Source organism: Rattus norvegicus, chromosome 1, assembly GCF_036323735.1.
Source record: "Rattus norvegicus strain BN/NHsdMcwi chromosome 1, GRCr8, whole genome shotgun sequence".
Taxonomy (NCBI): Eukaryota; Metazoa; Chordata; class Mammalia; order Rodentia; family Muridae; genus Rattus; species Rattus norvegicus.
Window position 1 is genome coordinate 65,176,309 of NC_086019.1, and position 22,561 is coordinate 65,198,869.

General features: G+C 42.2%; 1 protein-coding gene and 1 pseudogene across 2 annotated transcripts; one reads left to right on the plus strand and one right to left on the minus strand.

The window, feature by feature from the left end:
- Nucleotides 1-2,357: 2,357 nt before the first annotated feature.
- Nucleotides 2,358-22,543, minus strand: Prdm9 (PR/SET domain 9). Of its 2 annotated transcripts, NM_001108903.2 has the most exons (11): nt 22,325-22,429; nt 21,343-21,453; nt 20,923-21,046; nt 20,489-20,596; nt 19,663-19,712; nt 17,719-17,875; nt 16,579-16,680; nt 16,101-16,372; nt 15,671-15,738; nt 14,361-14,554; nt 2,358-3,754 (listed from the first exon to the last, which is right to left on the minus strand). In NM_001108903.2, exons 2-11 carry the CDS (start codon nt 21,421-21,423, stop codon nt 2,520-2,522), a joined length of 2,391 nt encoding a protein of 796 aa, NP_001102373.2. In that variant the 5' UTR covers nt 21,424-21,453; nt 22,325-22,429; the 3' UTR covers nt 2,358-2,519. The 2 variants fall into 2 exon arrangements, with proteins under 2 accessions (NP_001102373.2, XP_038940774.1); XM_039084846.2 differs by lacking the exon at nt 2,358-3,754 and having other exon boundaries at nt 13,634-14,554; nt 21,343-22,543.
- Nucleotides 6,215-9,020, plus strand: Bard1-ps1 (BRCA1 associated RING domain 1, pseudogene 1; annotated as a pseudogene).
- Nucleotides 22,544-22,561: the final 18 nt, after the last annotated feature.

The window sequence follows — 22,561 nt, forward strand, 5'->3', positions numbered from 1 at the left end:
CCTCTGGAAGAGCAGTCAGTGCTCTAACCACTGAGCCATCTCTCCAGCCTTCATTGTGACATTTTCACACCTGTATGTAAGGTATTTATCTTCCCTATTACCCACACTTGTTTCAGCTCACTAATTCCCTAATCTTATTCTGTAATAGATCCTCTTGTACTTGCATGTCTTTTGTTTGTTTAGATCTTCACACATGAGAGAAAAACCTATAATACTCGGGTTTCTGAGTTTGGCATATTTTGCTAAACATATCTAATTATATCAGCTTTCTTGGAAATGATTTTTATCTGATTTAATGACTAATTATCTACTATCTATCTCTCTAACTATCTATGTATGTATCTATGTATCTATTTATTCGTCTATCTATAGTCTACTTGTACACACACACACACACACACACACACACACACAAGAGGCTCTAAGGTTTACTCTAGAGAGATGGAATACATTATTTCTCTGATCAGTAGCCCCAAACAAATGCACCCACACATGCACAGACATAAAATGTACACATGTGTGTAGGTGTACCTACATAACCATCAGGCACACAATAATGCATATACCTAGGCCACATCCATAAACATTTTCATACATGCATGTAAGGTACATAAAACATAGCCACACATGTACTCATATGTGCACACACAACCCTGCTGAATTTCATCTCTGAGTCTTCAGAGGTTGGAAGACGACAAGAGCCAACAAGCCTGGCAGGAGAATAGAGAAAATAATAGTTAACTGTGAAATCTTCGTTCTTGATCCAGTGTGCTGGCTAGTTTTATGTCAAATTTATACAAGCTAGAATCCCTTTAGAAGAGGGTCTCTCAACTGAGAAAATGTCCCCACTAGACTTGCCTATGGTGATTTTCTCAAGTAAGGATTGATGTGGGAGGTTCCAGCTCATTGTGGGTATACCACATCTGGGCTGGTGATCTTGGTGCTATAAGAAAGCAGGCTGTGCAAGCCATGAGGAACAAATCAGTAAAGCAGTACTGCTCTATGGCCTCTGAATTACTTCATGCTCCCAAATTCCTGCCCCGCTTGAGTTTCTGCCATCATTTCCTTCAATGATAGACTATAACTTGGAAGTGTATGATAAAATAAACCCTTTTCTTGCCAAGTTGCTTTTTGTCATCTTATCACACAATAGAAACTATAACTAAAACACCCAATTATGCTTCAAATCTCAGATAGTTCTCAGTGGATCCCAGACTTGATTCTTTAATACTTTTTTTTTAAAAAATAGGTTCTCTCTGTGTAGCTCTAGATGTCCTAGACATTCACTATGTAGTACAGGCTTACATTGAATTCACAGAAATCCACCTACTTCTGCCTCCCAACGGCTGCATTTAAAGGCATACATCACCATGCCTGGCTATGAGTCACTAATACTTTATTCACTATAGTGATCCCATACTTATACCTTTCCAGGGACCTTCCCCAGTGATTAATAGGGAATGAACTACTTGGGCTTCAGATTTGTATGGAGAAAAACTTAATCAGACTATGAGGCTAAATAAAAAAAATAAATAAAAACAAAAAACAGAGGGGATTTGTGGGAGAAAGAACTGAGAGACATCCTTGTGTATCCAAGGAACCTTCTTCTGTTCTGTTTATTTTTGTTTTGTTTGTTTCTTTGGGGGGATGTTTGTTTGTTTTGTTTTGCTTTCTAACTCATCTCACATGAAGATGATAATTTGTAATGGGGCCTTCAGCATACAACTTTACTCCTAGCAATAGGGAGGCAGAAGCTGAAGAGTTAAATTTCAAAAAGTTAGTCTCAAACAAAGTCCAGACATGCCTGAGAGAATTTGAGATAGGGCTCACTGGCCCGACTATCAGCTCCCAAGGACACTGGTCATCTGGAGCCACCCCCTCCCCTTCCTTCACTCTCTGAGGATGGGTCATCCCCCTGCTGCAGTGAGATGAGTTGCCCTGCCCACATTGCTGAGATGCTAGATTACACGTATGTTTTGTTGATGTAACTCCATGCCAAAAGTAACTGTGCACCCTTTGTATTAGCCAATTATGTGTATCCACACGAAACCCCTGGTTTTCCCTATATAAGTTCCTGCCTAGAGAGGCTCGGGGCTTGACTCAATCTCCTGTGTGGGATATGTGTCAGCCCGAGATCTCGTAAATAAAACTGCCTCTTGCTGATTACATCAAGACCGGCTACTCGTGTTTCCTGGGGGTACCCCAACCCGTGACTGGAGCAAGAGTCTCCCCAAGTTTGGGGGTCTTTCAAAGCTAGCAAATCTGATTTTGAAGCCAGTCTGGTCTACAGAACAAGTTCCAGGACAGCCAGGCGGCACAGAGAAATCTGTCTTTAAAAAACGAAAAGGAAAAGAAAAGGGGATTTAATTTTCCTTTTTAATCATTTTATACTCTAGTTTTGAAAATCAGACTTCTCAGAAGTTTTAGTAGAACAGGTGGGAAGATGTTTAGTGGTCTTTCTGTAATTGTTGAGATGCGGTTTTATTGCTATTGGCTTTCTCATTCTTTTTGAAAAGATATTACTTCTCCACTGTGTGTGTCCTCTGGTGCTGGATGAGGCTTGACTTCCATGTAAAGCCCCGCCCACACTCCCTGCAAATGTAGGGCTTCTCCCCTGTGTGTGTCCTCTGGTGCTGGATGAGGCTTGACTTCCATGTAAGGCCCTGCCCACACTCCCTGCAAATGTAGGGCTTCTCCCCTGTGTGTGTCCTCTGGTGCTGGATGAGGTTTGACTTCCGTGTAAAGCCCAGCCCACACTCCCTGCAAATGTAGGGCTTCTCCCCTGTGTGTGTCCTCAGGTGCCGGATGAGGTTTGACTTCTGTGTAAAGCCCAGCCCACACTCCCTGCAAATGTAGGGCTTCTCCCCTGTGTGTGTCCTCTGGTGCCGGATGAGGCTTGACTTCTGTGTAAAGCCCCGCCCACACTCCCTGCAAATGTAGGGCTTCTCCTCTGTGTGTGTCCTCTGGTGCTTGATGAGGTCTGACTTCTGTGTAAAGCCCCGCCCACACTCCCTGCAAATGTAGGGCTTCTCCCCTGTGTGTGTCCTCTGGTGCTTGATGAGGTCTGACTTCTGTGTAAAGCCCCGCCCACACTCCCTGCAAATGTAGGGCTTCTCCTCTGTGTGTGTCCTCTGGTGCTTGATGAGGTCTGACTTCTGTGTAAAGCCCCGCCCACACTCCCTGCAAATGTAGGGCTTCTCCTCTGTGTGTGTCCTCTGGTGCTTGATGAGGTCTGACTTCTGTGAAAAGCCCCGCCCACACTCCCTGCAAATGTAGGGCTTCTCCCCTGTGTGTGTCCTCTGGTGCTCACTGACATTTGACTTATCACTGAAACATTGCCCACATTGCCTTTCAATTCTTGAGGTTTCTGATGCAATAAATGATTTGGCTGTGTCCTCTATATTTGTTGTCTGGCCTGTTCTAAGCTCTTCTTCTACAGTTCTCTTACTTTCCTCAGATCTCATTTGTTCTTTGAGAGTACTGGAAAAGGCTGTTGAAATCCTCTGTCTTGTCCATTTATGCCTGGGTTTGGATTTTCTTTTGACTTCATTGCTGGCTTTGTCATTCTTGTTCTGTGAATCAAAATGTTCCTGAAGCTGATCTGGACAGGGATCTCCTGGCTTAGGATTTATCCTTGCAGATGCTCCTGGGAAGATTTCTGTGCGATGATTCCATTCTACATGTTGAGTGAGGAATTTCTGACTTGAGAAGGCCAAAGAGCACAAAAAACAAGGATGAATCTCTGTCCTTAGTTCTGTGGAAAGATGAAGTTTTTGGTGAGACTGAACATAATAAATTGCCTAGGCATCTGATTTTCTATGTGGTCAGGCCTACCCCGTTACTCAGTCTTCATGAGTCAACACACACTCAGATAGGTTTGATTGTTCATGTCTAATCACCGTTAGTTCAAGGACAAACTGGTCAATGAGGTAAGACTCTTGCCTCAAGACAAGCAATAGCCAACACAAGTTGTCTGTCTCCCATCAAGTGCAAACAGTGGGCACATTCCCTCATTTCTTTGGTATTTTTTTTTTTGTTATTGTTGTTATTTTTGTTTGTTTGGGGTTTTTTTGTTGTTGTCATTTTGGTTTGTTTTTTCAAGACAGTTTCTCTGTATATTCCGGGCTATCCTGGAACTCATTTTGTAGACAAGAGTGGCCTTGAAATCACAGAGATCCTCCTGCCTCTGCCTCCCGAAGAGAGCATCCCTTTACAGATGGTTGTGAGCCACCATGTGGTTGCTGGGAATTGAACTCAGGACCTCTGGAAGAGCAGTCAGTGCTCTTAACCGCAGAGCCATCTCTCCAGCCCTTATTCTATATTTATTTTGTTGTGGTTTGCCCTGAAGTTATCTGTATTTTGATGCTAATTCCACTGCCCCTAGGACAGCTGCCTAGTCACATACTCAGGAATCAGGTGACTTGATCAGAACCTTTTCCCCATTGAATTTGTAAAGTACAGGTGAGGGGCAGGTACAGGATAGAAGGAGGCCTGTCATTGGAGGAGAAGGAAGGATGGGTGGGAGAGAAGTTTGAAGGAAGGGAGGAGAGAGGAGGAGAGAGGAGAGGGAGAGAGGGGCTGAGAAGCCGTGGCAGGACAAGATGGCAGGTGATGTTAAGATTCTGCTCTGTGTATTTACAGGTTGTTATTAATGTTCTCAAGGGATGGATAGTACCGGGCTTTGTATGTTTAAGTGGGCAATTATATCTTACAAATTGGATCTAAGATTATTGTGTTGTGTGTTCTTTTATGTGAGGGTTTGAGTGTAGGAAAGTGTGCGGCTAGGCTGTCTTTCCGCCAAGATATCTAGGAGATATCTTGGGGCACCAAGGTGTAGACCCAGCGGGGTAAAAGACCAACCGATACTTTTTTTTATATTTTTACAACAACATTATTTAACTACATCTTTTACAGAAATCTATAAATGTTTACATTAGGGGCCTTCTACATAGCAGCCAGACTCTGGTCCTCCAAGTAGGACCAGGGCCACCTTATTCCTGGTGTAAACAATGCAACAGTGAGCATGCCCTACAAACTATAAGTTGTTCTTGGTTTTTATATCCTACCTTACCCAACAACTCTGCCTCACCCAGCTCCACTTACACAGATGCCTAATCACCTTTCGCTATACACTCTCTGCACCTACATCATACTATTGAGACATTACAACACTTCCTTAGGCGGAATTTCCCTTCTGACTTTTCTTAAAAATAGGAAAGTTAAAGTAATTGGAGTCCATCCAGCTAGAAGATCAACAACTATGTGTACCTAGGTAGAGTTGTTGATAAAAGCAGCATATACGAGTTTGAAATTGTCTTCTTATTCTAAAAGACATATTCAGTTGGGGGTTCTCCTTTAGGTTAAAGAAGGCAAGATGTTCTGGGTCCTATTGACTAAACGTTGCTGGCTTCTGCTGCCACACCTTGGCTATGAAGTGTCTGTCTCAATGACCCACAAATTGTAAAATGAAAGTTAATTCCTTTCTCACACCAAGTATTCATGCTTATTTCATCTACTTTTAGCCCATTTCAAGTATAACAGAAAAATCCTGTTTCAAAACATATCTTTAGTCAGATGTCTTCTCTGTGACCACCTAGTCCATTCCATACAATCCTTTCCCCCTGGAAATTGAAGCAATCTCTAAGTTGATTGCACACTGCATTATATTTTTGAAAATTAGCCAAAGCATCATTTTAGAACACAGAACTGAACCTCCACAATTGCCTCCCTCTCCACTGTCCTGGGACCAGTCACAGGCTCTACATTAAAGAGCTCATGTGCACTTCTCTGGTGTCTGCCTTCTTCCACGAAATGACTTCGACCTGTCTTCAACAGTTACCTCCTCTATCTGAGACCTTTCAACTATCCGTTTGCCCCTACCAAATGTTACCTTCCTTCAGTGTCCTTTATGTTTACCCCTACTCCACGGGTCTCTAAACATTTTTCCTGGGTTAATTTATTTTTCCCTCTCCTGACACAGGGCTATAACATACCTGACAACTAACTGACACAATGCATGGTGATACATTTATATTATTTACAAGTATGAAGAAAATTAAGAAACCAAAAGGAAGGCCCAGGATAAACCAATTCAGCAAAAAAGTTAATGGGTACTTGAAAACTTGTTTCTTTTTTCTGGCCTCTAACCTTATAGCACTATATGTTGTTATAAATTTTGTTCATAATGTACTTGAAATAAATTTAGGCTAGAGAAATGGTTCGGATATTAAGAGTTCTTGCTGCTCTTACAGAAGATCTAGGTTTGATTTTGGTACCTACATGGTAGCTCACAACTATCTATAACTCCATTTCCGGGAGATCCATCACTTTTTCCTGGCTTCAGCAGGCACTGCGGGCACATATATGCATGCAAGCAAACACTCATACATATAAAATAAGTACAACAATCCTTTTTAAAATTAGAATATTTAAAAACATAAAAATGTTACAACACTTAAAAGTACACAAAATGATCTTTAATTTCAGAAGTTCTTGAAAATTTACTGTTTATATTTCATTTCATTTAGCTTAAGAATTGAAACACAAGATGTCCTGAGGGCTCTGAAACTCCAAACAACAGTGTTCTGCAGTCTGAGTGCACCCATCCTCCAAGGGGATTCATAAAGCTCAGGAAGTCTGCTTCAGGAAAAAGCATTTTCCAGTTGCATGCAGTCATGAAGCTACCGAGAGGCCCTAGGTCCATATCCGTGCAGCACTTGTGCTCCTGTAGAAGCCAGTGCTCCCACTAAAAGAAGCCTGTGCATTTAGAAGGATGTGGGCAACCAAAAGAATGGGAAAAGATCTTTACCAATCCTACATCTGATAGAGAGTTAATATCTAGTATATACAAAGAACTCAAGAAGTTAGACTCCAGAGACTCAAATAATCCTATTAGAAATGGAGAACAGAGCTAAACAAAGAATTCTCAACTGAAGAATATTGAATGGACAAGAAGCACCTAAAGAAATGTTCAATATCCTTAGTCATCAGGGAAATGCAAATCAAAACAACTCTGAGATTTCCACCTCATACCAGTCAGAATGGCTAAGATCAAAAACTCAGGTGACAGCAGGTGCTGGTGAGGATGTGGACAAAGAGGAACACTCCTCCATTGTTGGTAGGATTGCAAGCTGATGCAACCACTTGGGAAATGAGTCTGGAGGTTCCTCAGAAAATTGGACATAGTGCTACCTGAGGACCCAGCTATACCACTCCTGGGCATATACCCAAAAGATGCTCCACATATAACAAGGGCACATACTTCACTATATTCATAGTGGCCTTATTTATAATAGCCAGAAGCTGAAAAGAACCCAGATGTCCCTCAACAGAGGAATGGATACAGAAAATGTGGTATATTTACACAATGGAGTACTACTCCACTATTAAAAACAATGACTACATGAAATTCTTAGGCAAATGTATGGAACTAGAAAATATCCTGAGTGAGGTAACAAAAAAATACACATGGTATGTATTCACTGATAAGTGGATATTAGCCCAAAGCTTGGAATACACAAGATACAATTCACAGACCATATGAAGCTCAAGAAGAAGGAAGACCAAACTGTGAATGCTTCAGTTCTTATAAGGGGGAACAAAATACTCCAGAGGAAATACAAGGGCAAAGAGTGGAGCAGGGACTGAAGGAAAGGCCATCCAGAGACTGCCCCATCTGGGGATCCACCCCATATGCAGCCACCAAACCCAGTCACTATTGCTGATGCCAAGAATTGCTTGCTGACAGAAGCCTGATATGGATGTCTCCTGAGAGGCTCTGCCAGAGACTTACTGATACAGATGAGGATGCTTGCAGCTAACCATCAGACTGAGCATGGGGACTCCAATGGCAGAGTTGGAGAAAGGACTGAAGGAGCTGAAGGGATTTGCAACCCCATAGGAAGAACAACAATATCAACTGACCAGGGCCCAGAGTACCCAGGGACTAAACCACCAACCAAAGAGTACACATGGAGGAACCTATGACTCCACCTGCATATGTAGCAGAGAATGGCATTATTTGGCATCAATAGGAGGAGAAGCCCTTGGTCCTGTGAAGGTTCATTTCTCCAGTGTAGGGAAATGCCAGGGTGTTGAGGAGGGAGAGCATCCTCATAGAAGCAGGAGGAGGGGGTATTGGAGAGGGAGGAACTGGGAAAGGGGATAACATTTGAAATGTAAATTCATAAAATATCCAATAAAAAAAGGGTGTGGGCATATCTTCTGTAATGATTGTACAAGTGACTATGTTGGAACAGGATGTCCAACATATTACATCCCAGCTTAGATCCAAGACTTCAAGATAAACAGGTAATTGGACAGTATGGTCCAGCTTTATAATAAGCTTCAAAACTTGCTACATGATAATAAAGTTTTAGATCCAAAAGATGACACCCCTGGGCAATTTTATTTGGTGATGAAGAAAGGAAGAATAATTCAATAGAAATGTGATTTAGCCCTCAAAGTAAGAAGATCTGATATGTTGTAAATAAATTGTATGAACACAGTACAGACCCAGCCGTAAAAGACAAAAGGATGACAAACTCTGTCGTGCTTCAGTGTATATTAATTTGTTTCTACAAGTCCTCATGAACTTGCTTCTAACAGGGCTAAAGCAGCTTCTAAAAATATCTACAAAAAAGCAGTAGAAGGAATATTTATCTGAGATCAACCAGAAGTGATATATAAGGCCAGGGAAGAAAATAGTAGATTTTATACCAAAGAGGAATTAGAGAGCCTCCTTCTGCAGACAACCACCAGTAAATGGTGAAACAGACCATTTAGCCAGTGGCTCTGTTGTAGAATCTGAATTGTCTGAAAGCTTGACTGAAGTCTCCATTAACATTAGCTGAGCATATAGTGTCTCCAGACACTGTGAGCCAGAGTGAAGAGCATCCTGAGAGGAAAGTCTGTATAAAAGATTTCATTCAGTAGGACATAATGGAAACCCCAAACGTTACAGCAGGTCTCCCAATCCTACTTTTAAAAGATGTGGGAACCAACACTCCAACATTTGTTAGGCCAATATTAACTTGTAGAAAACATACTAGTGACTGTTCTTCACTTCCTGTTGTCAACTTCAAGTTTATGTAACACTCAAGAGAAATATTGGGGTTGGGGATTTAGCTCAGTGGGGTTGGGGATTTAGCTCAGTGGTAGAGCACTTGCCTAGCAAGCGCAAGGCCCTGGGTTCAGTCCCCAACTCCGAAAAAAAAAAAAAAGGAAAAAAAATTCCATGCTTCCCTTTGGGCTGGAGAGATGGCTCAGCGGTTAAGAGCACCCGACTGCTCTTCCCGAGGTCCTGAGTTCAATTCCCAGCAACCACATGGTGGCTCACAACCTGTAAAGGGATCCGATGCCCTCTTCTGGTGTATCTGAAGACAGCTATAGTGTACTTATATATAATAAATGAATAAATCTTAAAAAAAAAAGAGAGAAATATTAATGTATCAGTTGACTCCAATAGCCTTTCACCAGGCACACTTTCACCTCTCCTGAACAACTCAGCTCACACACAAATGATGTCAAACCCCTCCATAGTGAAGCTGTCACCCAACATTATGGAGAGAGGGGAAAACATCACAGAGGGGAGATTTTTGCTTCATATTGCTTCTATTAATGGCAGTGTACTCTCTATTGAATACTTTGCGCAAAATAGAAATGACTCAAATGTTCAAGACCATGCTGAATGGACACCATTGTGTGAAACCTGCAATCCTGGGCACCTGGATGAATGTGACCAGCATAATGCTTTGGTGAACACTATTAGAAAAACCCACAACCTCATCTTGCAAAACAAATGGGAACATGGATCTAGTAATGGTCGTATTGTCCAATGGTTTCTCCAGGAATGCTGTTAATATATTTGATGTGTGACCCATGGGTTATACAGACTGTCTTAGTGACTGTTCTGTTGTTGTGAAGAGACACCATTACCAAGGTAACTCTTGTAAAAGAAAGCATTTAATTAGAGGACTTGCTTACAGTTTTAGAGGTTAGTAAATTATCATCATGGCAAGAAGTATGGCAATAAGCATGGTACTGGAGAAGTAGTTGAGAGCTACACCCTGATTAGCAGGCAAAATAAGAGATACTGGGTCTCATATGGGCTTTTGAAACCTCAAGGCCCAAGCCCAGCAACACACTTTCTCTATCAAGGCCACACCTCCTAATCCTATCAAAGAGTTCCACTCCCTGACAACTAAGCATTCAAAGATGAGCTAAGGGATCATTCTTATTCAAAGCACCACACAGACAATGTGTGGTTATTATTGTTGCTACCAGAGAAGAATGGAACGTTTTCCACTAACAAGGGCTTAGTCATGAATGCTGGGCATTCTTCAGAGCAACAGAAACGTGCTCAGCAAACTTGAGATAGTTCTGAAGGTTTCAAAAGTGTGCTGAGTTTGACGGGACAGTGACTCATGTCAGTATCCCTGTTGATGAAGCTCAAAGTACTTGTATGCTTGGGATTCTCAAACGGGTGATGGCTCTTCAAGTTTGATCGGGTGAAAGCATAGCTGCAAAGCCAAAGTATACGAACAGGAAGGAAAGCACAAAGTTTCACGGAGGTCCTCTGAGGAGAAGGCTTAACAGAGAACAGCTGTTGCCAAAGCCTCTTGATGGATGTTACTTCTTTTGTGGGGAGAAACTTCAAACACTATCCAAAGGACCTTAAGCTCATTGCTGCAGCAGAGACAAGGGCCTTGTAGAAAGTCCAAGTCAGACTCACACCAAGGTCAACACAATTACGTGCTATTGGAGTATGCTGTGTGAAATCGTGTCTCTGTCCTTCCCCACCTACCTAAGGCATTCTCTGGCTTGGATTTCCTGGGAGGGAGAAAAAACTCTGGGAAGAAGGACAAAGACTTTTGCCAGGAGATATGAGAGGAGACAAACATGACTGTGGACCTGTAAGGTATAGCTGTAGCTAGCCAGGTGGCTGGATGAGGTTAACTTACATGAGCTAGGTGAGAGCCTGCCCAGCTAAGGCCTAAGGCTTTAAAATATTAATAGGTCTCTCTGTGGTTATTAGAGAAAAGCTGGTCAAGGACTGTTTGCTGATGTATTAATTTCCAGCATTAATATTTACAGAATATTATTAACCTTTTAATTTACCATGTCAAACCTAATTCTATGCACAATCCATCATCTATGAAGATCTGTTTCACTGTTATCCAGAAAAGGGTTCTGCAGGGCAAAGTCTGGATGGCTCCTTCGCCCTGGCTTATCAGCTGTGATATCAACTTTTGAATTGTTTCCTCTTAACAACTGAATATCCTGACAGATAAACATTTTAAGCTGAACAAGCATGGTTTGTGAGAACCCAGCCACTGGAGTATGTTTGATCTTTCACATTCTTATGGATACATAGAACCATTCACATTTCCCCCCTCTGGATTGCAAAATCAAGCAACTGATGCTAGATTAGGAATTCATTTTGATGTCTAAACTGCGTTTAGGATTGGTCGCTGTTGTTCTCTAGAGGGAGGAAGGGGCTCAGTGGTACAGTCTTCAGTCTTCATGAACCATACCTGAGGCCCAGGGTTCCACATTGAGAACTACAAGGAAGTTTTCATTTTACAAGTCCTCTGTGGGTTTTGGTTGATCATGTGTCCTAGTTAAGGTTACCGTTGCTGTGATGAAACACTTCTCCACAACTTGGAGAGGAAACGGTTTATGTCAACGCATACTTCCAGGTAACAGTCCGTCACTGAGGGAAGTCAGAAACAGGAGCTGATGCAGAGGCCATCAGGAGTGTTGTTTATGGTGTGCTATCCCTGGCTTGCTCAAGCGGCTTCCCATCTCCAGTGTATTTGTACTTATTTGTGTGTGTTGCTGTAACTTAGTTTAGTATCACCATTCCTTAGAAGGTCTTATCAGTTTAGAAAATTTTCAAACATCAGTTCATTAGATTAGAATCAATATGTTTGTGGTAAATCTTTCTGAGCATTACTAAAATATGTAAGCATTGAATCCCCTCTCCATTTCCTTTTCCCTTTCTTCTTTCCCTCCCTTTCTCTTGTCTTCCCTTTAATTTGTGATTCTGGTTATGGGAGTCAGGGTCTTGTGCATGCTGGGCAGTTATCTACCACAGAACTATACCCCTGTCCCAGTTTTGATTATGTTTTTTCTTGGTGAGTGAGGGGGGGGGTTAGGGGAGCTTGTACATGCTGGGCAACTGAGCTGCACTCCTAACCCTGAATTTATTTTGAGTCAGTCTTGAATTCGCCCAGTTTTAATATCTTTATAAAGTTTTTATGTTGATGGGTAGGCAAAAGTTGGAGACTGCTTGACCCACCACATCCTACATAAGGACCGTCACACTAAATAGAGGTGTAATGGAGAAAGGTTTCCTCCTGATGCTGAGGTAGTCAAGGCAGAGTAGGGAGGGCACCACCCGAGTGTTAAACACACTGGCAACTTGCCCTGTCTGTCCTACGTGTTCTCACTGTGAATGGGCAGAGTCTCTGCTTTTAAATGGTTTTAAGGAAGAGGATTTTTCAGTGAATATTCCCAGAAGTGTTTGTAGCATTAAGATATGTAGAAAGAGGTGCTCAGAGAACCACCAGTTTTGTTGTCAGGAACAAACCAGGACAGCTTGATAACCACTGGGTAGAATTGCCACAGGAGGAGGCTATGAAGTCTGAGATTCTGCTGATTATTTGAAAATATACCTTCCATAAGTCCTCCTTTGACATACTACTTTTCATGTCAAACATATATGAACAAAATAATATGTTCCTGACATGGGTTTTCCAGAGTAAAAGTCTATAGTTGTATTAGTCAGGGTTCTCTACACTCACAGAACTTATGGAATCAATTTCTCCCTCCCCCCCACCCCACCCCCTCTCTCTCTATATATATATATATACATATATACATATGTGTGTGTGTGTGTGTGTGTGTGTTACAGGCTGCAATTAAGCTAATCCAATAACGACTGGCTGTGAGTGGGAAGTTCAAGAGTCTAGTAGTTGTTCAGTCCCCACAAGCCTGGGTGTCTCAGTTGGTCTTCTGTATATGCTGGAATCCCAAAGAAGTTGGCTCCAATGCCAACAAGGGAATGGATGTTCTAGCAAGGTGCGAGCCAGCAAGCAAAGAGCAAAAGCATCCTTCTCCTATGTCCTTACATAGACTTCCAGCAAAAAACACCATCTGTATTAAAGATGTCTTCCCTCTACAAGGCTTGGATTAAAGGCATGTCACATGTCTTTCTACCTCAACATCCAAATTAATGGCCTGTGTCTTCCAGCCTTAAGATCTGGATCAAAGGTTTGTGTCTTTCTAACTCAGACTTCTGCATTAGAAGTGAATTCACCCAGACTGGAGAGATGGCTCAGTGGTCTTCCAGAGGTCCTGAGTTCAAATCCCAGCAACCACCTGGTGGCTCACAACCATCCGTAATGTGATCTGATGCCCTCTTCTGGTGTGTCTGAAGACAGCTACAGTGTACTCATATATAATAAATAAATAAATAAATCTTTTTTTAAAAAAAGAAGTGAGGGGTTGGGGATTTGGCTCAGTGGTAGAGCGCTTGCCTAGCAAGCGCAAGGCCCTGGGTTCGATCCCCAGCTCCGAAAAAAAAAAAAAAAAGAAAAGAAAAAAAAAAGAAGTGAATTCACCCACTTCAAACCAAGCAGAAAATCTCATAAGTGTGCACTGGACTTCTAGATTATAGTTTGTTCCAGATACAGTCAAGTTGACAACTGAATAGCCACCACCACAGCTCTGGTCTGTGTTTGACCACACTTCATTCTGAATCTGGAGTGGGATGGGTGGGGCAATAGTATCTGTATTAAGCAATCTAGGGTTTTGAACTATATTTCTTATCTTTCATTTATCCCACTTATGAGCTGCTTTCTGTTGCATCCAGGGTCTCATTCCTGGCCAGTATTGTATCTGCTCCTTGTTGTGAAATCTTATCCCTAAAAATGCCTTTGAGGGTTCCTGTTCACGTTTCATTTTCTTGTTTTACCCCCCTCTCATTTTTCTTCCTTTTCCCTACTATATTATGATTTCTGGATGTTCTTTTTTTTTTCTTCCTTTTTTTTTTTTGGAGCTGGGACCGAACCCAGGGCCTTGCGTTTGCTAGGCAAGCGCTCTACCGCTGAGCTAAATCCCCAACCCCGATTTCTGGATGTTCTAGATGCTGATTTTTATGCAGTTGGTTTATGGTGAGCTTTTAGCACTTGACACTATAAGTCCTATAGAACTGTTTGTCATTTTCATTTTCCCTAATGAATTTAAACATTTTCAATTTACCATAAATCATGTTTTAAAAAGTAGTTAGAAAATGAAAATTCTCAAGGAGAAATCCATCTTCTCTTTCTCTTTTAGGGAATCATAGTGGTACCCACCTCTTCCTGCTGTGAATCCTTTCTTCATCTTGCTTCCCCACTTGATGCCCAGCTCTTGGCCATACTCATCCCCATACCAGACCAGAAGCTCGCGACCTGGCCTGATGACCCGGCAGGTCCGATAGAAGATTTTCCTGTGATATTGAAAGGCCACCAGGTTCTGCTCTTCGTCATCCCGGGCACAGTTCACATACCTGGAGTGGAATGGAAGGAAAAGGAAGAAAATAGCAGGTAGGCAGCTCCATGACTGCACTAGTCCCTTCTAGGTGTCCAGTGCCCCCATGCTATGATGTTTCCAATCTCCCTACCACATTCCAAAGAACCTTCTAGTCTCATCTATCCTTTGATGTTACAGGTATCCTAGCTCTAAGCCCTGTTCATCTGTCTCAAAGGCCTTTCTTTCCCCAAGAGCCCAGTTTCCAAAGCCCTACTTCAGTTTTCTATCTGTACTAGTGAGAAAGCAATGACTTCTTGCTTTCCTACACTCTAAGTCTTCCAGTGTATATGTTAGAGCCTGGCAGCAGTCATATATGCTGCTTCTAGGTCATTCTATTCCATCCTACACTCATCCCAACTTTGTTTGAAAGTTCTCCTCACTACCTGCCCAGGCTACCATAAAAGCATAAGAGATCCTTTAGCAAGACAACACAGAAAATAAGGCTGAAGATATAGTTCGGTTGGAAGAGCGCCTGCCTGCATACACAGAACCCTAGGCTCCATTCCCAGCACCACATAAAATAGGTATGGTGTATGCCTATAATCAAGAAATGAGATCAAGAGGATAAGAAATTTAAGTTCATCCTTATAGAAAAGAACTAGCGTGCACAGCATCCAAACCTACATCCTTCTAGAACCCAGTATGGCTCCTGATCTAAAGATCCTCTGTTATAGGTTGTTTCAGCACTGTGTACTTCTCATAAAATACGAGACCTATGGTCAAACTGTCTTTTAATAAAATATCTGGAATATGCCTCCTGTAAGGACTCAAGTTGTATGACCTGCTCAAGTAATGAAATCTATTTTCTGAACTAGGACTCAAAAAATAAATGTTTCCTAAATATTGAATAAATTGTAAGCCCAGTGTTTTCAGTGAATATAGGCTCCAGTATTCCAATTTTGCTGAGTAGATTTGTGCTTCGATAAAAGTTAATGATAATATTAATTTATTTTTCCTTACTTTCACAATATAAAAGAAGTACTGTGCAGAGAAAAAATGGGCAGAGCATATGGGAGAAGTCATGATGAGAAAGTAAGGAACAAGTCTTATGGGTGACAGTCTTTCTTGGAACTCAGAGACCTAATGGCCTTACCTCATCCAGTTGGCTTGGGACTCATCCTGCCCATCCACATACTCATAGCAGTTTCTTCCCTTGGTGATCTAAGTTTCAGAAAAAAATACATTAAGACTCTGGGAATGACAATAATGAAATCATGTCACTGCACACTCACCAGTGCTCCCTGAGTGTTGGACTCAGCCACTCACAGTGACCACACATGAGGCTTCTGAGTCATCATGTACACGTGTGCTTTCTTTGTCTCTGGACCACTACCGCTAGCCTGAAAGTGGCTAACCCTACTTACCTTCAGATCTTGAAGCGGGACTCCCACCCATGTTGTACAAAGACCATTCAGTACACACAATTAGTCATGTTGTCCCTGTCCATATCCTAGTTTGTCACACCAGAAGCACAAAAAGGAAGGGGGGAGACAGAGGATGAAGGGAAAGAAGGCATTTCTCACCAGCCAGGAGTATCCACTGTTGGCTGCCTCTTCATCCTCTGTAATCTGGCCCTTATAGGGACCAAAGTGCAGACCCACTGGTAGATCAGATGCTTCATTCCATACTCCAAGTCCAGCTTCAGGGATGCCTGATGGACCAATTCTCAGCCCAGGGGGCAGACTGAGGACTGAGTGGTTGGGATGCCCCCTGTCCACCACACTGTCTTTTACAAATACAGGAGGCCCATGGTTGGGACAACTGTCGATGAAGAAATTCTGGCACTTCTCACAATCTAAAATAAAAACAGCAAGGATTGGAGAAGGTGTGTGAACATCCCCAGATCTAAAGGTCTTCAGAAAGAACGCAGCACTCCTGTCACTTTCACAATCTGTACCCAAAGTCACTAGAGTAGACATGATCTGGATTCCACATGACCAGATGTATCACTAGACTAGGACATAACTGTCTCCTACATAAGATAGCCTGGTGGACACTTACAGAGGTAGTCATCATCCTGGGGCTCGCTGACCTCTTCATATGCAAGGTCCTTTCTCTCTCGCAGCCTGTACCTATTCACTTCAACATTCTTTCTCCTGAGTTCTGGATTGGAGAACAAAGGTGACTTGAAGTATGTGAATTTTGAGCATTTATCCCTGTTTCTTCATAAAATCTAAACTCTAGGCCTGGGGAACTAGTTCAACAGCTAAAGCACACGCTGTTCTTATAAAGGGCCTGGGTCTGGTTCCCAGCACTCACACCGTGGCCCACAACCATCTGTATCTCCAGTTCTAGGTAATCAAATACTCCCATCCCATCTCTGCAGGCATCAGGCTTGTACATAGTACACATATATGCGTGGAGGCAGACATCCACATGCGTGTGAAAATAAATCTTTATTATTTTTTTTTTGGTTCTTTTTTTCGGAGCTGGGGACCGAACCCAGGGCCTTGCGCTTCCTAGGCAAGCACTCTACCACTGAGCTAAATCCCCAACCCCAAAATAAATCTTTAAAAATCTAAAATATATTTTAAAATGTTTAAAAAGAATGTGGAATTTACTGCCATATGCTCCCCCTTTAACTTTGTGTTTAAAGAAGCTAAAATCTCACATTTATCTGACAACAGATGTCTAATCGAATTTTAATTTCCGACTCTTCGGGTTTAATTTCTACTTACCCACATTTTCTATTTAAAAAGGTCCATTCACATGTTGATTCATTTGTAAAATATTTGTAAGGGCACACGGCAATTGGGCATTGAGCAAAGGCCTGGGCAAACAGCACTGAGAGTATTTGGCTCCTATTGCCGCAGAGATTTATTGGACCCGTTACTTTATGCTCCACTTGCTGTTTGAGAGCAACACAGAGCTACCATATCCTTATTTCCACATATTAACTTTCACAAGGTCACAGAGCTTGCCCAAGTCCCAGCACCTCCATGCAAATAACAACCCAAGTGCGTGCCTTTAAAGTCAGTGTTCCAACATACTACTTAGTAGCATGCCCACAACCAATGCCACAGCTTAGACAAGACCAAGTTTAGAACTCTTTAAAGTTACTACACTGACCATTCCAGACCATTCCCATTAACCTTCCTAGGTAATCTAGAGGATTTAAGTTCCCAAATTATTTATTCTTACTCAGTTTTTTTCCAAAGTGCTGTCCGGAGGTATTCCCTTCTTCAGGGGAGCACACTGGTTTCTGGGCATGCTCTGAGCCACTTGTGTTCAGCAAATTTTCTATTCCAAATACTTCCTTCACACTAGATTTATCACTTAATGGCATTCTGGGTGTTTCCTTTAATTAGAGTCACATATAAAAACCACAATAGGCATTTCTGTAGTTCTTTAAAGCTTTTTATAAATTTTCACCCGTGACTTTAGTTAATGTGTGGAGTGTCTGAATAAGAAAGAGACGAGGAAGAACTTAAATGAATTCAGCGCACAAGGCCATATGCTAGGCTTTCTCCCTTCAGGCTTCTTTCAGGCTTGGGACAGGGATATTTGGGAAGAGTACCTGGAAGGGCAGCAAAGCTTGCCATGAAGAAGATAAAGCTTACAGAGAGAAAGAGACTATATTTACAAAGTAGGAAATAGTGATCAAATGAGAAATGTAGAAAACAAAGTTAAAGTTAAACACACATCTGTAAAAGGAAGTGAGAGCTTAGCAGTATCTCTGGGAAGAAAATGAAGAGATGGTGGTAGAAATGTACCGCTACAACTAACAAAGTGATGCTAAAATTGTAAATTGGCATGTTGGAAATAGTTGATTCTAGAATTAGGTTGCTTGTTTGAAACAGGGTCTCATTATGGAGGCTGACCTTAAACTCACAGGATTCCTCCTACCTTAGCCCTTCAAGTCCTTGAGTTACACAATACTTAGGATGACTCTGGAATTAGATTAACTAATTCTTGTACTAATTTTTCCAGAAAATTCACTAATTTTTCTTCATAAATATACATGCTAATTGTTTATTTTTAAAGATTTATTTTCTGGGCTGGAGAGATGGCTCAGCGGTTAAGAGCACTGACTGCTCTTCTAGAGGTCCTGAGTTCGATTCCCAGCAACCACATGGTGGCTCACAACCATCTGTAATGGGATCCGATGCCCTCTGTTGGTGTGTCTGAAGAGAGAGACAGTGTGTTCGCATACATAAAATAAATAAATCTTTTTTAGAAAAAGATTTATTTTCATGTGTGTGTATGTGTGTGTGTGTGTGTGTGTGTGTGTGTGTGTGTGTGTTGCACAGGTTCTGTCAGGGTCAGACAAGGACATTCAATCTCTTGGTGTTGGAGTTAAAGGCAGTTTAAAACTGTACAGCTAAAAACCAAACTCAGGACCTCTGGAAGAACAAGAAGTGCTATTAACCACTGAGCCCTCTCTCCAACCACCCACATATAATAATTCTTTTTGTGATTCTGACTAGAACATGTGCAATTGAATATATTATTAATGTGAGATTACTAGCTTCTTTTATAGTCTCTCCCACAGATGACATTTCCATGGAAATTATTTGCCTATCTGAAATCTTACATCCTTTTCTCTTCCCCATTCCAAAACTCACTATGATGCTGGATACCTGTGGCAGGCCTGGAACTCCTTAAGTAGACTAGGCTGGTCTCAAACTCACAGTATTTCTTGGGACTCTGATTCTATGTAATTACAGACAAGCACCACCATGCCTGATTAAGTCATTTTCTCATTTGTGAAGCCCTTGCTATCAAACTTGAATCTTCTTAGGGATGAGAGCTATTGTTTCTTATCAGAATGAGTCTTTATGAGGAAGAGGATCATATCTCCTTTATCCATGCCATCCAAAGTAAAAATCCTCTGTATATTCGTAAACTATCCTTAGAGTACATTAGTAAATTTCTCCCTTTGACATAGCAGAATAAAACCGAGGTAGGAACACTCAAGTGAGTGATGTTCTTATTAATTCAAATGACCGGGAGGAAGAGAGATAGTGTGTAGAAGAGACTGGGAAGGTAGCAATTCCCAGAGTACTCTAAGCTTTTTCCTTTTCTTACCTGTGCTTGGATCCATGAGGAAGGTTTTCTTGTCTGTAGGCTTTGGAAATCACTTACCTTCTGTTGTTTACTGTGCTTCACCCGGAAAGGCACCCAAGGAGAACTGACTGAAAAAAAGGTATGGGAAATCAGGGTTTGGGTTGCTATATAGTTTTTACATTTGGGATTCTCACCAGGAATAGAGAATTCTGAATAACTGAGTGAAGACTTCAAGGATGACCCAAGGGTGATATGGAAATTATTTCTAAAATATTATCAACCCTATCATTCTGCTGGGGTCATTGGTGTTTTATTTAGGCTTATTCAATTAGACAGAACTTATCTTCTCTTTGTTAATGGCAAGGATGAGGAAAAACTGGAATGCTTGAATGATCACCTTTGGTGGAAATATAAAATGGTGCAGCTACCAGAAATACTAAGTCCCTCAAAAATGAAAATAGAATTACTTTACAATTCAGATTTCTTTATGTACATATAAAAAGTGAAAATAAGACCTTAGAGACAGACACATTTGCATGTATCATATTTACATTATTAATGATAAGCAAGCAGACTACAGACTAAGAAAAGCACTTATGCTAACTACTTTGGGTTTGATATTTCTTGTTCATGCCCAGATTTGTATATATTTTATAATTATTGTATTTATAAATAGTGTATAGTTTTAACATATTTTAAAATGTACAGGAATAGCTTCTTACTGTATTTTGCATTGCATCTTGTTTGTTTGCTGACCTTTGATTCTTAGGTGAAAAAACCCCCAATTTTCAGGAGTTAATTCTGAGACATTTTTGAAACCTAAATGTGGGTTGGTATCAGATGGGTACTTCTAAATCCTCCTGACTCCTCGCCTCCCTTCTAAACTCTCCTAGCCCCTTCTCACCTTGCTGCTTTGGTGTCCATTCCTCATCAGAATCCTCATTGTCATTTATCTGGGGCTTGATTGCCTGCCTTTGGTAACACATGAAAGCTGGTCTAGGGGCTCTGAGACCTGAAAAGAAGCAAGATGTTCCTCTTAAAAAATGAAGCAGGTCCTGGAGGATGGGACGAAAAGTATCACAAGGCCAGGTAGGCTCTTGGTGTGGAAATGAGATCTCTCTCTCTCTCTCTCTCTCTCTCTCTCTCTCTCTCTGTCTCACACACACACACACACACACACACACACACACACACACACACACACACACACACATTTCTTCTAAACTTGTCTCCATTGGGAACTGTACCACTCTAGATACCTGAGACAGCACTAACATAACAAGGGAATTGGAGACTTGTTTTTTATCTAGGTTGGTTCAACCCAAGACTTCTTGTTACCTATAGAAATCAGCATTTTATAGTTCCTTTTCACATTTCTATAGCGAATTTTCTCCCACTCTCCCATCTCTGCCCATTCTTCTTTGGAGAAGTATATGGAAATGTCTTTGAACTCATCTTTGACCTGGAGGAAAAAATAAAAACAAAAATGGGAACATGTTGGGCAGGATTTGGAACTGTGGACTGTGGTCTCAGTGATCAAGGTTTTCCTCCCATTCCCAGAAGCCCCTTTAAGCAAAAACTGGATGTTCATGCTGACAGAGCAGTTGCTAATGAGCCTTTCCTCTCTCACATATCCAGAACCACCATCTTGTCATAGGAAGATCAATATGGTAGTGTAGACCAAGAGTCTATGGTTCTCAAGGGTTTTGCCTCTGTCCACCCCATGATCTTACTGATTCTAGGATAACTTTGTTCTACCTTGGGTTTCCACTCGAGTTTCCCTGCATCTCCTTCAGTACTATTCTCTTCCGGCTTGTTGGTGTTCATGGTGCGGGACATTTCCCTGGAGAAGATCAGGGTCCTATGGTCCTATGGATGAAGAACTAACTAAGGGCGAGCAGGGATGCCCACCAGCACATGGGAAGGAGCTGGAGGCTGGGAATCCATGCAGCCATCACAGCGGCTTCTTCAGACTCCGATTCTGGACTGACCCCTAAACCTAGGCACCGACCCTACATCCGGGTCAGGGCCTGCAACAGCAAGTGAAGAAAGATTCTTCCCGCCAATTGGGGTCCACACACCCCCCCCCCGCCACCACCTCCACTTCTCTTCATCTGGCCCAAGGAGTCAGTCAGGGCAGAGCACTTGGGTCTGAGAGATGTTTTCAGGTAGACGGATTCGGGAATCCTGAGTATACGGGATTGAAGTCCCTCTGGTGAAAATTTAGGGACCCTCTGGCTGAGATTTTAATTTAGGAAACCTCGGGCTGAGGATTGGGGTTCATCAGATTAAGGGAATTGGGTTTGTAGGCTAGGGGAGTCTTTCAGGCTGTGAAATAAGGTTTGGGGGCTTGCAAACTGACAAGATTTGACGATTATGTCAAGAAGATTTGGGGTTTGTCATGTTGAAGATAGTTAGGGTCCTGCTGGATGAGAGCATTTAGGACCTTGGAAGCCTATCTTAAGGAGTGACAGGTCCTCGAGTCTAAGGGCGTTTAGAGTCTCTGGAACTTAGGAGGGTCTCTACGCTAAGAGTCCAGGTTTCCTGTCTGGAAATTTAGTCTCTGAGGCGAGCTACCAGGTTCCTCAGGCAGAGGGTGGGTTGGTTCTGCACAGGTGCATTTGGGACCTAAGCCAAAGGGCACTTGGAGAAGCTGAGGTGACGGGGCGTGTGCGTGTGAGCGCGCACTTGTGTCACGCTGAGGGGGTCCGAATCTAATTTAGGGGATATGGGGTCTCACGGGCTGAGCCTAGAAAGTCTCGCTGGTCTTGAAGGTTTCGCCTGTACTCATGGTCCAGAATCCTGTGGCTCTGCAGCCACCGCCGCCGTTCGTCCTTCTGAGGAGTTCCGAGGCTGACAGGAGAATCCACCAATTGACAGACAGCTGGCCAAGGGGCGGGAACAGAAAGGCGGAGGGCGGAGCTCTGCCTGTCAGTCAGGGTACAATTCCTGCCCCTGGTTTCCTTCAGGCTGCCCC

Excerpts from the sequence above, each read along its gene's own strand:
- Prdm9 (NM_001108903.2), bottom strand. The coding sequence starts at position 21,423 with ATGTCCCGCACCATGAACACCAACAAGCCGGAAGAGAATAGTACTGAA. Across the intron at positions 16,681-17,718 it reads GCACTTTGGAAAAAAACTGA|AACTCAGGAGAAAGAATGTT; the intron begins GTAAGAATAAAT and ends TCTCCAATCCAG. Across the intron at positions 16,373-16,578 it reads CCAGGATGATGACTACCTCT|ATTGTGAGAAGTGCCAGAAT; the intron begins GTAAGTGTCCAC and ends TTTTTATTTTAG.